General features: G+C 38.0%; 1 protein-coding gene across 1 annotated transcript in view; it reads left to right on the top strand.

The window, feature by feature from the left end:
* The window catches only part of LOC150103053 (phospholipid-transporting ATPase ABCA1-like), an 859669-nt gene that overhangs the window by 96284 nt on the left and 748798 nt on the right, over positions 1 to 14587 (top strand). Inside the window, exons 6-7 of the mRNA XM_090398068.1 lie at positions 5685 to 5824; positions 6979 to 7107. Coding sequence (XP_090254194.1) covers positions 5685 to 5824; positions 6979 to 7107 — 269 coding nt within the window. The remainder of the gene's footprint in view (positions 1 to 5684; positions 5825 to 6978; positions 7108 to 14587) is intronic.

Raw genomic sequence — 14587 nt, 5'->3', positions numbered from 1 at the left:
TTCTTTTTAATTCAGTACAAAATTTGTTCAGTACAAGCTACAAATTACACAAAAAAACATAACCAACAACCCAATGAGCAACCTACACACTATGCAAACAGGCTATACTGTCAACAATAAATGAGATTTTGTGAAATGCAAAGAGTAGTACTGATTATTACATAAAATAACACTTATCTTTACTTGAGTTTTTTGAAATCCTCACATAATTTTGCTTACTTTTATTAATATCTTTATTACATATTTCTTTGTATTTTCTATGCATGCATGCTTACTTGTCAGGAACTGTTTTGATTTTATTTCTTCTTTTCCATGACTGCCTCTTTAACTCTTTTCATCCAGCATGGAGTTCTGATTATTATTATTATATTTTTTTTCTACCCTTTAGACTTCACTACATGCCTAATTCACTGAATTAAACAGCGCTTTATCTTCAGATTTTCTCACTGACTCTCTAAAATTTGGTTTTTCTTTTCAGATCTTTCAATTTTATTATTTATTATTATTATTATTATTTTTTTTTATTATTATTATTCAGGCCTCCATGGAGTCAAAAGTCTCATTATGGGAGGTTTTTCCTAAGAAACACAAAGTCTATCATACCAATCCTTAAACTCATTGACCGTTCTCACTCTCACCATTCCATCAGGCAATACATTCCACGGCTCAACCACCCTCCATGCAAAGAAACCATGCCTCACCCTCTTGCAAACAGTTTCCTTTCGTAACTTCCAGGGATGGCCTCTTCTCATTACTCCTTCCTGCTGTTCAACCAAGCGAAAGAACTCCCCAGTGTCAACCCTGTAACCACCTCTCAACAGTTTAAAAGTCTCAATCTTATCACCTCCCCTTCTTCTATCCACTGAACTGTATAGTCCACATTCCCTCAGCCAATCCTCATAACTAACATTGTACAATCCTGAAAACCATCTTTGTTATCTGCCTTTGTACCCTTTCCACAGTTAATTTATCCCCTTCAAATCCTGGGGACCAAATCTGAGAACAATAGTCCAAGTGTGGTGTGATCAGGGTCTTATACAACGGAATGATAACTGTTTTATATCTGCAGGTCAGTGTCCTTCTCATTATTGCAGCAATCCTCTGTGTTACCTTCAGCACCTTTGCAATATGTCCCCTAAATTTCAGGTTTCGATCAATCATCAATCCAGATCTTTTGTCTCCCCTACTTCCTTCAGTATAACTCCTCCCATAGAGCATGGAGTGTCCCATCGATGTTTCACAAACCTCAAGACCTTACATTTTTCTACATTAAACCGACACCTCCATTTATTTGCACATCTATCTAGCTTATTCAAATCCTCTTGCATGGCTGCCGCATCTGCACTATTACTAATAATCCTTCTCAGCTTTGCATCATCTACAAACAACTGAATATACCCTTGCAATCCACTTACAATGTCATTGATATAAAGGTTAAACAATATAGGTCCCAGAACTGATCCCTCTGGGAAACCACTTGTAACCCTCTGCTTCCTTGAAACTGCCCCACCATACACAACTCTCTAATACCTATCGGACATCCAATCCTGAATCCAGTTGACTAATCTGACATCCAGACCCATGTGCTGCAACTTAAATATCAGCTTATCATGTCGCACCCTGTCAAATGCCTTCGCTAAGTCTAAGAAAATGGCAGTATATGCCTTTCCCTCATCTAATGCTCTTGTAACTTTATCATAAAAGGCTAGCATATTGCTAAAACAAGAGTGCCCCTTCAAAAATCCATGTTGACTCTCACAGATAACATAATCCTTATCTGCCCGATGCTGTATATGGTCCTTTACTACTTTCTCCAAGATCTTACTAACTACTGATGACACACAAACTGGTCTATAATTAGACACTTCCAGTCTGCTACAGCCCTTATGCAGTGGCACTATCTCACCTTCCTTCCATTCCATGGGCACATTTCCAGCAGCCAGACTTTCATTGAAAAGCCAGTTCAAAGGCACTGTCAGTTCCATAGCACATTCTCTCAAAACTCGTGGCGAAATACCATCCAGTCCCACAGTTTTACTGACATTCAGAGTACTCAGTATTTGAAACACACTCTCCTCCTGTACCTCTAAACCTCGAACCTGCCCAATACCTCTAGCATTAAAACTGACTCCTCCAGGATGAAATACTACAATAAAGTGTTCATTGAAAAATTCCACTATGTGCTCTGCATCACTCACTCTATTCCCATTTATGTTCCACAATATCATTATTCCACAGTCATTTCTCCTCCTACTGGCCCATATCTAAAAAATTACCTAGAATATTCTTTGGATCTTAGTGCCAATCTCCTCTCATATTCCAGTTTCGTCTTCCCTACCACACTAGTCACTCTTCTGGCCTGTATCTTTTACTCTTCATGCATGTTCTCTTCACCTGCCTCCTTATATCTCCTCCATAGCCTCTTTTTAGCATGCAATTCCTGTTTATTATTATTATTATTATTATTATTATTATTATTATTATTATTATTTGACACCTCCAGAGAGTCCAAAGACTCATCGAGTGAGAGTGTGCCAACATCATCGAACGATTAGCCCCTTCCAACTATTCTTTAATAATTTCCCATGCACTAATGATATTCCAGCCTTCCAATTCCTCCCTCCATGAAACTTCCCCAAGTTGACGTCTTAGACTATTATAATCACCTGCCTTATAATTCCACATACGTTCCCGTCTCTTTGATACTCCTGCATGTCTATTGATTTTCCAAGTCAAAACCATATGGTCACTCTCTCCAACTGATGGGAGAGATGTCATCTCAGTTATTATCAACTCTTCTGATGCTATAACCAAACCAAAACTCTTGAACCTTTTGTTTCCTCTATTACATGTTGCCCCTCAAGAATTCTAGAAATTTCATTCCCTTATCGCTACATGTAGCTTCCTCTCCCCACTTCATACTACTGTAGATAAAATCTCCCTTAACAATCATTCTTCTTGCACTTGCCAAACTCAACTGTCTAAACATTTCCTGGTCCTCACCCTCTGTGCTTCTGGGTCTATAGCAACACCCCACTAAATATCCTGTCTTGCCCACCTCTACCTCACACCATATGCTTTCAAAATCATTAGTGTTACTGCTTTCCAAAGTCTCCACTCTTAGAGGACATAGGTCGTCACTTATCATAAGCAGTACTCCACCACGAAGCTTTCCCTTCCTATCGTGCCGAAAAATGCTGTACCCAGCGACTTCTATTCCTGTTATTATATCCTGTTCTGTCAACCATGTCTTAGTGATCCCAATAATTTTTGGCTAGGCTGGTGCTATCTACGCCACCAATTCTTCTCCCTTATTCCGGATACTCCTGGCATTAGTATAAAGAATATAAATGCCGTTGTTTCTATACCCAGCTTTGATGCCTCTAGACCCCACTGGGCTCAGTGCTACCTGATGTCGTCCCCCTTCTCCCAAGTACTTATTCCCACAAGAGGCCACCTCTGCTACCATCCTCCATAGGACACACTGACTTGTTCAGAACAGCAATCTCTCCAGATGCCTATGTCCTTCCTTATTCAAATGTAAGCGGTCTCTCGCATACAGTTCCTTTCTGTCCTCAAATGCACTCCAAGCATCCACATATTCCAGTCCTTTCTTGTCACACATTCTAGCTATTATGTCATTTAATATTACTGCTCTTCTGCTCAGCTCGTCATTATCATACCTAGGCAACACGCACACTATCTTTCCTCTCTGTGTCTTCTTTCGTACCACCTCAAGCAAGAATCTCATATCCCTTGCTGCCCTATTTACACCACCACTCAAGTCATTTGTTCCCACCATCACAATCATCTCATCCACCCTTTCACCTCTCTTAACTGCCAAAGCCACACTTTCTATCATTCCTCCTGGCAAACACTCCTCATGCATCCTATCTTGAACACCACGGAGTATTGAGTCCCCATAAATTATACCTCTTACCATTCCCTCTCTCCTATTGTTTCCATTTTCTCCTCTTCTTTCCTTCCCAGACCTCTCTCTCATTTCCTCTCTCCTACTGTTTCCATTTTCTCCTCTTCTAGCACTCCCATATCTCTCTCTCATTCCATCTCTCCTACTGTTTCCATTCTCTCTTATTCTAGCACTCCCATACCCCCTCTCTCATTCTGTCTCTCCTATTGTTTCCATTCTCTCCTCTTCTAGCACTCACATGCCTCTCTCTCATTCCATCTCTCCTACTTTCCATTCTCTCCTCTTCCAGCACTTCCATACCTCTCTCTCTCTCATTCCGTCTCTCCTACTGTTTCCATTCTCTCCTCTTCTAGCTTTCCCATATCTCTCTCTCATTCCCTCTCTTCTGCTGTTTCCATTCTCTCCTCTTCTATCACTCCCATACCCCTCTCTCTCCTGCTGTTTCCATTCTCTCCTCTTCTAGTATTTCCATACCTCTCTCTCATTCCCTATCTTTTACTGTTTTCATTCTCTCCATTTCCATTTTCACATCCAATTCCATTCTCTCCTCTTCTATCATTCCCAAAACTCTCTCTTTCTCCCCTACTCTGATTTGCCCTGCATTTATCTCGTTCAGTCTCCTAATCTCATCTTTCATACTTCTCCCAAGACATTTCAGCTCCTCTATCTCCCTCTGCAGGTCAGTCACTCTCCCAAACTAAACCATCTCCTAAACTTTCATAGTCACTCATGCCTTCTACACTATCAACTGTTATTTTCTCATTCATATTTTTTATTTCATTCTCTCCTATCACACTACTCGTCTTCTGCGGTATTCATTTCCCATTCCTGGAGCAACAAGGTCGGTTACTGAGGTATCTACCGCATTTATTTACTCCTATTGCCTGCACTTTATGCACATATGCACCCCCCCCCTCACAAGCCAGATATCCAATTCCCAAGCCGCATACATGCCGCAAGTACTGCATGCCACAAACTCCTTTATTATATTGCTTATAATAGGTTTCTTAAATGGCGGAGGACTTGGCGACATGCCATTTGCAACTACAGCTGAATCTGCCATTATTCGTTACTGCCGAGGGACTACTAGCGTAATCGTTAATTATTCAAAATAGTGTCGTTAATTAGTGGCAAAAATAAATGATAAATAAGTATTAGGGAGAATTAATAAATAAGAAAAGTACAATCAATCACAAGTAAAACAAAACATTAAGTACGCTAAATAAAATGAAATAAAACTAAATACAGTAATGAAAACTTAGTTTCGTCTTGTCTTCCACTATTATGCATCTGACCCTATCTTCTAGGTAACCAAAACACACAATATCATTTTTTATTATCCAATTTTTACCCAATAATATTTGAGTCTATTTTCCTATAATATCCTTAAGTCTATTATATCCTTGAGCACTTCTAAAGGGGCAGAAAAGGTGTGAATATAAATTTGTTTTATTCATTTGTATATATAATTTTGTTTAATTTTATTTAAGAAAGTGGTCATTTATAGTCAAAGTGATGTTACTGTGTGAATAACACCTGTCATGCCTAGCAGCATTTTAAACCTAATAAACTGGAATCACATTCTCAGAATTCCTAAAACCTTACTGATCAATTGCACTCTGTCTGGTTAAGAGTGGTTTGCAACTTATATTATTCAGAAGACCCAAAGAAAATTTCTTTCAGGAGTAGAGCAAAATCATACTTCAGCTATTACCATGAAACAAATAACATTTCTTTCCTTTTTTCTTGTTAGGTGACTTTTGCAGTACTGGCTATGAACAAGTAATGAAAATGACAGGAGGACCTATTGTGTGGAATTTTTTAAAACCAATTCTTCGTGGGAAAATTCTTTATTCACCAACAAATGAGTGGACTGAGGCAATCATCAAACAGGTACAGTTATCTTTTTTCTGTTTTGTAATATAAACTGCTGTGTTATTCTAAATGACTGTTTCACTGATACCTTTCCTATTAACTTGACAAAAAAATTCTAAAAATGCATAAAAAAAATCCACATTCCCCTTCACCAACGTTTCTAGCTTAAATACACATATAAATGATGTCACTTGTCATTAACAAACATCCAAACCTAATTTCCTTTTCATGAACTCCCATTTTTGACTGATTTTTTGTTGTTGTTGTTGTCGTCTATAATGTAGTTAGCTACATTACTACCAACTCTTGCAAGTAATCATATAGTTTTGACCAGTGAGGTGGCCACACACACACACACACACAAACAGGCGGTCCCTGAGTTACGGACGACCCGACTTATGCTGTTTCGTACTTATGAATGGGCTTCCGAGGCTCCCTATAAGGATAATTAAATTAATAATTTGGGAACTAGCTTCTTCCATGCAGCTAGTGTTGGCTCATTGTTTAAATGGTCACTTATGCAGAGCATCACACTTTTGTATTAAATTTTTATTCGATTTTGTGAGTCTGCGATTACTCTTATGACAATGCCTTCCCAAACCAAAAGTCCACTGCAAGTCCAGGTGCATCTGCAGCGAAGAGAAAGGTGATTACAATGGAAACGAAAGTAGAAATGATTAAACGTTCGGAGAGGTGTCAGACGCCATCATTCATAGGGAAAGCATTAGGCTTCAGTCACTCGACTATCGGAACAATTATTATTATTATTATTAATATTATTATTATTATTATTAGACACCTCCAGGGAGTCCAAAGACTCATCGAGGGAGGGCACCTGCTCTACAACTCCTTCAATCCACCAACTAACTGCAACTACACCAATGCCATATGCCGCCGATAACACCACTAGTATTTCCAATGACAATCACGAAGATCCATGCTCATGGCGAGATTTGAACCCGCAGTCTTTTGGCTAGAGAGCGGATATGCTAACCACTCGGCCAGCCTGGCTGGCCATTATGAAAGATGAAGTGAAAATAATGGAACATGTGAAAGGCAGTGCTCCAATGAAAGCATCAATTATTACTAAGCAGCATAGTGGATTAATTATTGAAATAGAAAGGTTATTATTCATTTGGTTAGAATGAAAATAAATGTAACATTTCTATTAGCCTAGCGTTAGTGCAGGAAAAGCCCGAAGCATTTTCAACAGCTTAAAAGCTGTGTGCATAGAAAGTGAAGGTAGTTATGATGAAGAATTTGTTGCAAGTAAAGATTTGTTTAATCGTTTGAAAAATAGGGTAAATATGCATAATATTAAAATGCAACGGGAAGCAGCCCAGTGCTGATGTAGCTGTAGCAATTGAATTTCCTGGAATGTTGAAGAAAATTATTGAGGGAGGTTATTTTCCCGAACAAATATTTATTGTAGATGAAAGTGGATGGTTCTGGAAAAAAAATGCATGAAAGAACTTACATCTCGAAAGAAGTAAAAAGTGCACCAGGGCATAAAACAGCAAAGGACAGACTAACCTTATTGCTTTGGGGTGATGCCTCCGGAGATTTTAAGCTGAAGCCTTTGCTTGTTTACCACTCCGAAAATCCAAGAGCACTTCCTCGCATTATTAAAGCAGATGTTCATGTTAGCTGGAAGTCAAATTTAAGAGACTGGATCGTACTTGCCGTGTTTGAAGATTGGTTCATGAACTGTTTTATTCCTGCTGTGGAATGTTATTGTTCAGAAAAGAAAATTCCCTTTAAAATTATGCTTCTGCTTGACAATGCTCCTGGACATCCAACATCTTTAGGTGACCTTCACACTAATGTAAAGGTCGTATTTTTACCACCCAACACTACATCATTATTACTGCCAATGGACCACGGAGTCATTTCTGCATTTAAGGCTTATTACTTACAGCATACATTCCAACAAGCAATCAGGGCTACGGAAGATGATATGATGACCTTGAGAGAGTTCTGGAAGAAATAACATCTATGATGCCATCAAAAACATTGCTGATTCTTGGAAGGAAGCAATCAGCAATGAATAGGGCGTGGAACAAACTGTGTCCTCAATTCTGTGATGATTTTCATGACTTCACAGAAGAAGACATCACCAAAGCCAGAAAAACTGTGGTGGATATTGGCAGTGCGCTGCAATTGGACATCAATGAAAATGATGTCATCAACTTACTAGAGTCCCATTCACAAGAATTAACCAATGAAGACCTTATGAGATAGAGAAGCAGCTGATAGAAATGCAAGAATACGAAGAATCAGAAGATCCAGAACCAACAAAGTTTATGACAAAAGAATTAGCTGAAGCCTTTCGTCTCATTGAAGCATTATTTGCTAAGCTTGAGGAGCAAGATCCTAACATTGAGCAGTTTGCAAAGATTTACTGTGCAGTTAGTGAGAACATCAGCTGCTACAAGGCCATTTATGATGAAAAAAAGAAAAAGGCTGTGAAAAAGGTATCTAGGGTTGTTTTAACCCTAGGTATCTTTTTCAAGAAACTGACTTCAGTGGTAAGCTCACCTCATCTAGCAACAGAATAAAATCCTGATTCTCCATCTCCAGGTCCATCCTCTCTAGCACCAGAATCTGATGCTGATTCAAATCCTGATTTTCCAGCAGCAACTCCATCATCTTCCAATTAATGTTAGCCTACCTTCTGTTTATGTTCGGTTTGTCTGAATTAAAAGAAAGAGCACAATAATTTCTGTAACTTATTATTACAGTACAGGTGTAAAAATGCATGCATCAATTGGGTCATTGTAATATTTTTTTGCCTTTTCCACTTCTTGTAATCATACTTGTCTTATTTATTTTCTCTTAATTATACTCTTATGCTTTCTTAAGTTTTTCCTGTCCTTTATGATATTCCTTGTCTTACTCCCACAGTTAGATCTTAGTGCCCCTATATAATGTGGTGGTGGTCGGCAGTAGATGATGTTGGTGTAGTTGATGGATTGAGTGGTGGAGATGGAGAGTTGTGGAGTGGGTGCCCTCCCTCGATGAGTCTTTGGACTCCCTGGAGGTGTTATGTAATAATAATAATAATAATAATAATAATCTCTTATGTCGAAAGGAACTTAGGAAAATTTATTTGATTTGTGACTGCGCCACCTAAGTTCCTAATTAATAAGCATCAAAGATGAACTATAACACCTGTAGGATAATTCTATCAATGGGCTAAGGCTTAAATTACAGTCATGGCTATTCCTTAGTTCACCTTATTCACAGGTTCGAATATTTTTTCAAGACAGTGCATTGAGTAAAGATCAGTCAAAGTCTTCATTTTAACAAACAAAACATCTTTAATGCAACTTGAAACAAATTGTACACTATTCCATACACTTTATACATTATAAAGTGTACAATTCCATACACTAATTCCATAACCTTAAACAAAGAAAATCAATCATTTAAATAGAGAGAAAAACCTCATGTCCTACAATATCTCTTTTTACTATATCATCTACCTCAAAATTATCTCATATCTATGCTTCAGTCCTAAATCTTTCTATCTGTTACAACACTGAAGTTCTAGGAATGATACAATTGGAAAATCACAATTTTCCTTTCGCACTTTACTGATAATACTGGAAAATGTACTCACAAGTCCATTTCAATATATACTTTTCTTCAAGTTCTTATGATCCTAGTCTATTTCTGTAGATTGTCTGACTTGTTCTTCTGTGCGGGCCTTCTTTGCACGTTGCTCAATAGTCGTCTTTTCGTGGTTCACTTGTGAGAAGAGTGATTCCCGTTTGCCGACGGTACTAGATCGAGTCAAAGGTGCCCTACGTTCGATGCACTGAGCGAACCTAACTGCAATTCATCGCAGAAATTTCTGCTACTCCTCTACCGCTCCCCTGTAACTACGGGTGCATTCCAATTAACTCTAGTCAGGTCTGCGAACTGTCCCAAAAGAATGCAAGAGCAAGAGGGAGAGCCTTCCTTCCAAGGCCTCCCCCCCATATATTATTTTTTCAGGACCCTGTTTTAGGGTCAGAGACCCGTGAATGTCCCACGTGCATGCAAATGTCAGTCGTTGTGACGTCATTGCAGGGCAGCAAGAGTTCCTTGTTTCAGGGTCGGAGACCCCCGAATATCCTGTGAACATTCTGATGTCAGCGGCAGTGATCTTCAATCCATTGTTTACTTTCACATATATAATCCTCTGTAATTCCTTTCGCTTGGGGCATAAACACTTCAAAAATAGGTCATCTCTACAACTTTATGCTGAGAATTAAATAAAGTGCACAATCTTAATAATTATTTTAACTTACAATTTACAAGCATTTTTGTTTTGTTGCATCTTCAGATACCTACATGGGTTTACAAAACTTTTCAACACTGAGTATTCTAGAGTTATTTACAATATGAATGACCTCTGTAAAAATCTATACTAAATTAAAGGAACTTCTGTTGCATCGAATTTTACACAAGGGTATTATTATTATTATTATTATTATTATTATTATTATTATTACAGTGTTACACTGTATTGTTATTGTCACATATGAACCATTAAATTATTGTTATTATTATTATCATCATTATATATGTGCTTTTCATCAGGGATCCAAGTTATATACAAATCTAACTTAAAGACGTTCTCAGAAACATCTGTTCCGTAACCTGAGGACTGCCGGTATATATATATATATATATATATATGCGTGTGTGTGTGTGTGTGTGTGTGTGTGTGTGTGTGTGTGTGTGTGTGTGTGTGTGTGTGTGCGTGTGTGTGTGGATTTCTAAAGAAGGGTTATATGGCATTAAAGAGTTTGTAATTATGAAAGATTGCTTGGAGAAGTGCTATTATTATTATTACTATTATTACATAACACCTCCAGGGAGTCTAAAGACTAATTGAGGGAGGGTACCTACTCTACAACTCTCCATCTCCACCAACCGCAATTACCTTCATCATCTACACCAATGCCATCTACCGCTGACCAGTACCACTAGTATTTTCACAGACAATCACAAACATCCATGTCCACAGCAGGATTCGAACCCACAGCCTTTTGGTTGGAGAACGGATATTCTAACCACTCGGCCAACCAGGCCAGCATGGAATGGCAAACTGCAGAGGAGGGATGTCAGTAGTACATTTTAGAGTGCATACCTAGAGTCAGGAGGATAATTAAAGTAGGAATTAAATAGAAGAGTAACATCACTAAGCAGGAGTTGCTAAAAAAGTAAAAGCTTGTGGAGAACATTTAAGGAGAAATGTGATTAGCAATCTCACAAGCGGTATAAAGCACTGGTCAATAGGGTAACCAGTACATTAAAGAAGGCCAAAATCATAGTAATAGAAGAAATTAACTGAGCTAGCCAAAGTAATCCAAAAGAGTTCTTTCAGTATGTGGCAAGTAAAAGGAAGAATGGCAGTAGTAGAATAATTTTGATGAATCCTGATGGCAGGGCAGTAACCAAAGTATTATAGATGAAATAGTTGATTTATTATTATTATTATTCATGACACCTTCAAGGAGTCCGAAGACTCATCGTGAGAGGACACTTACTATTTACACAACTGTCTCAACCACTACACCGAACCTCTTCTACTAATCATCTCCATCAACGCCATCTACTGCCCACTTCCACAACTAGTATTTTTATTGTCTGTAAATTGCGTGTGTTCTGAAGGGCCAATTTGTCTGTATGCGGGATGAAAAACCCGAGTTTCCAGGAGAAAAACCCTGCTACCTTCATATGTGATTAGCTAAATCACCTTCGATTGAAAATCTTCCACATAAAGATTCCTCCCATCACGATGAGAATCGAACTTAGGCCTATTCCAATCAAAGGGCGCAATGTACTGTCGTTCTTCCAATTGTGCTTACTGAGATAGTTGGTTTGCTCTCTTTCCATTTCCAAGGAAATGGAAAGAGAGCAAAGTAGTTCCATTGCTTAAATGAAGTTCTAAGACAGAAGTAGCAAATTGTCTACCAATCAGCATATCAGCATATCATAATCAAGGCATTAGAGAAGTTAGTTATTAAAATCAAAATTCAGGAATAGGTCAATCAGAGCCGTCACCAGATTAGATCATGCCCTGAGGCAAACAATAAAATATTGCCCCTGAGATTATAAGACAAAAATATAAGAAAATCTCCAATTGCTATTTTGTTTTTATTACAAGAGAAACATTAATGCAATAAAAATTAATATCATTATGTAATCGCATTAATGCGATTACATAATGATATTAATTAAATGTTTGCTGTACGGAGGTATCACACAATAAAACTGTTTATAAGCTCTTCTAAATTTAAATTATAAGCTATGTCAACCTCTATTGATATAGTTGCTAGCCCAGCCAATCTTTCTTGGGTCATTGCTGTTCGCAAATAATTTTTAATCAGTTTAAGCTTGGAAAAACTTCTTTCGCTACATTAGCGTAGCACTTGCTATGCTAATGTAGCGACGTTGCCTACCGCAATATGGCTGAATGAGTGCCCTTATTAAGCCGCGTCATGAGGCAGGCTGCCGCTATGCTACACCCTGTTCAACAGTACTGAGGTCAATAGGAATCAGATACTGTATAGGGAGGCATGGTTTTTTGAATGATAGATTATGCTTCAGTGATTTATCACATTTTATAATAGCATATCAGCTGAATTAGATATAGGGAATGGCTACATGATGATACTGCTAGACCTTACAAAAGCATTTGCACAGGGTACTGCATGGAACTCCATTATACAAATTGGAGCAGATGGATTTGAATGTAAAGCTGGTGAGGTGGAAAAAAGTAGTTTATGAAGTTGCTGGGTCCAGGAGAAGGTTCGTGACTAGCAGTGCACCACAGGGCTCTGTACTCTGGCTGCTGCTATTTAACATAACATATACATTAATGATATAAGAAATGACCTGAGGAGAAATATCATTTATCTGCTGATGATGTAAAACTGATAGAATAATAGTTAATAAGGATGATGTTAAGATTTTACAAGATGACTTATATATACTAGCATATAAGTATGGACAAAGAAAAATGGCAGTCAGTTTAATGTGCTAGAGTGATGGCAATCCAAAGATACATTTGGGAATGAAAAAAAGTACCCAGTTATGTACTGCATCGATGGAACTGAACTGCAATAGGATTACCTGGTTATTGAAGACCACACTAAGAAGCAGAAATAAGGTCATCATACCTCTTTATAAGGTATTGATATGGTCCTATATGGACACGGATCTGGTCACCTGGATTCCTTGGAGATATAGAAGAGGCATGCTCCTTATGTGGGTGAATTGAAGCTTCGAAGGTTACAAAATTTTTCTGATAGGCGGAAAAGGGGATATACTATAAACATATAAGAAAATAAAGAAAGAATTTAGCTAGCAAGTGTGTGTGTGTGTGTGTGTGTGTGTGGCTGAGATTTTTTTCTTAGAAAGTGGCAAATGAATGGAATGGGTTGCCAGTGTCAGTTATGAGTGCTATGTCAGTAAATGAATTCACGTGATGAATTCATTTACTGACATTACTGACATAAGATTTTACAAGATGACTTATATATACTAGCATATAAGTATGGACAAAGAAAAATGTGATGAATTATACAAATGAAGGTTTTTGGAATGTTAGTGGACTTCACATAATAAATCAGCAGACTCCACATTATTACAATATTATTATGTGACAATTCCAATGAGTGCAAGGACCCATTACAGAAAGGCACTCCATTCCAGACAACCCACTATCTCTACTGCCTAATTCTCCAGCTGTACACAGCAGCACTTCCATAATCTACACACCCAGCCTTCCACTGATAGTATTTTTTGTTTGTAAATTGCATTTTCTGTGGACAATTTTTTGTATGCAAAATGAAAAACCAACTCAGGCATAGAAATCCTCCTATCTTCTATGAGATCAGCTAACATACCTTCAGTTGAAACAAAGCTCACATATAAAAATACAATAAGAACTGAACTCATATCTTTTTTAATACAATACTAGATTATTATATCTGTACACAAATGCTAGGAGTATCAGAAACAAATGGGTGGAGTTTGTCACCTTAGTCAATATGTTGGGACCTCAGATTGTAGGCATTAGTGAGACCTGACTATCAGAATCAGATATACTAACTGGTATCAAGTGTAAAGGGTACACTAAGGAGGATAGGAGAGGAGGGGTGTGCTGCTAATGATACTGGATGACTTGAATCCAGTTAGAGTTGAGACCTATGATTGTAGTACTACTACTAACAGTATTTCATGTGGCAGTGAGTGTGAAGCCATCTGGTCTGAGGTGGAATCTAACAAGATCAATTACATAGTGGGGTGCTGTCATGGACCTGGTGGATCAGTTTGCTAGTGATGAAGAAATGCCTCACCAAATAGAAAAGAAGAGCATGAAAAGGGTAATCATAATGGGAGACTTGAATTATTCAAATATTGATTGGGTAGCAGTAGAATCTCATGAGAAGAATGAAAATACATTTATTGAGCTGTTGCAGGACAACTTCCTCAAGCAGCATGTAACAGAAGGAACTTGAGGTCAAAGAGTGTTAGATTTGATTATAGTGTCAGAGGGCATTTCAATTAAAGACATGACTATTCTACCTCTGATCATGCGGTACTCACTTGGGAAGTGACCGAGTTTATGGATGTTCCATTCAGAAAAGGTTACAAGCTGAACTACAAAGCAGGAAATTATGACCAACTGAGGAGCATATTGAGTTCAGTGGAACAGGATCGGTTAATGAATGGGAAGAATATCAAGAGTGCATGGGAAGCATTAAAACAATACTTAAATAA

The sequence above is a fragment of the Typopeltis vanoorti genome, chromosome 9, assembly GCF_054136105.1.
Source record: "Typopeltis vanoorti isolate ZY-2024b chromosome 9, IOZ_Tvanoo_1.0, whole genome shotgun sequence".
NCBI classification, from domain to species: Eukaryota; Metazoa; Arthropoda; class Arachnida; order Uropygi; family Thelyphonidae; genus Typopeltis; species Typopeltis vanoorti.
This window is presented reverse-complemented; position numbering and strand designations above follow the sequence as displayed.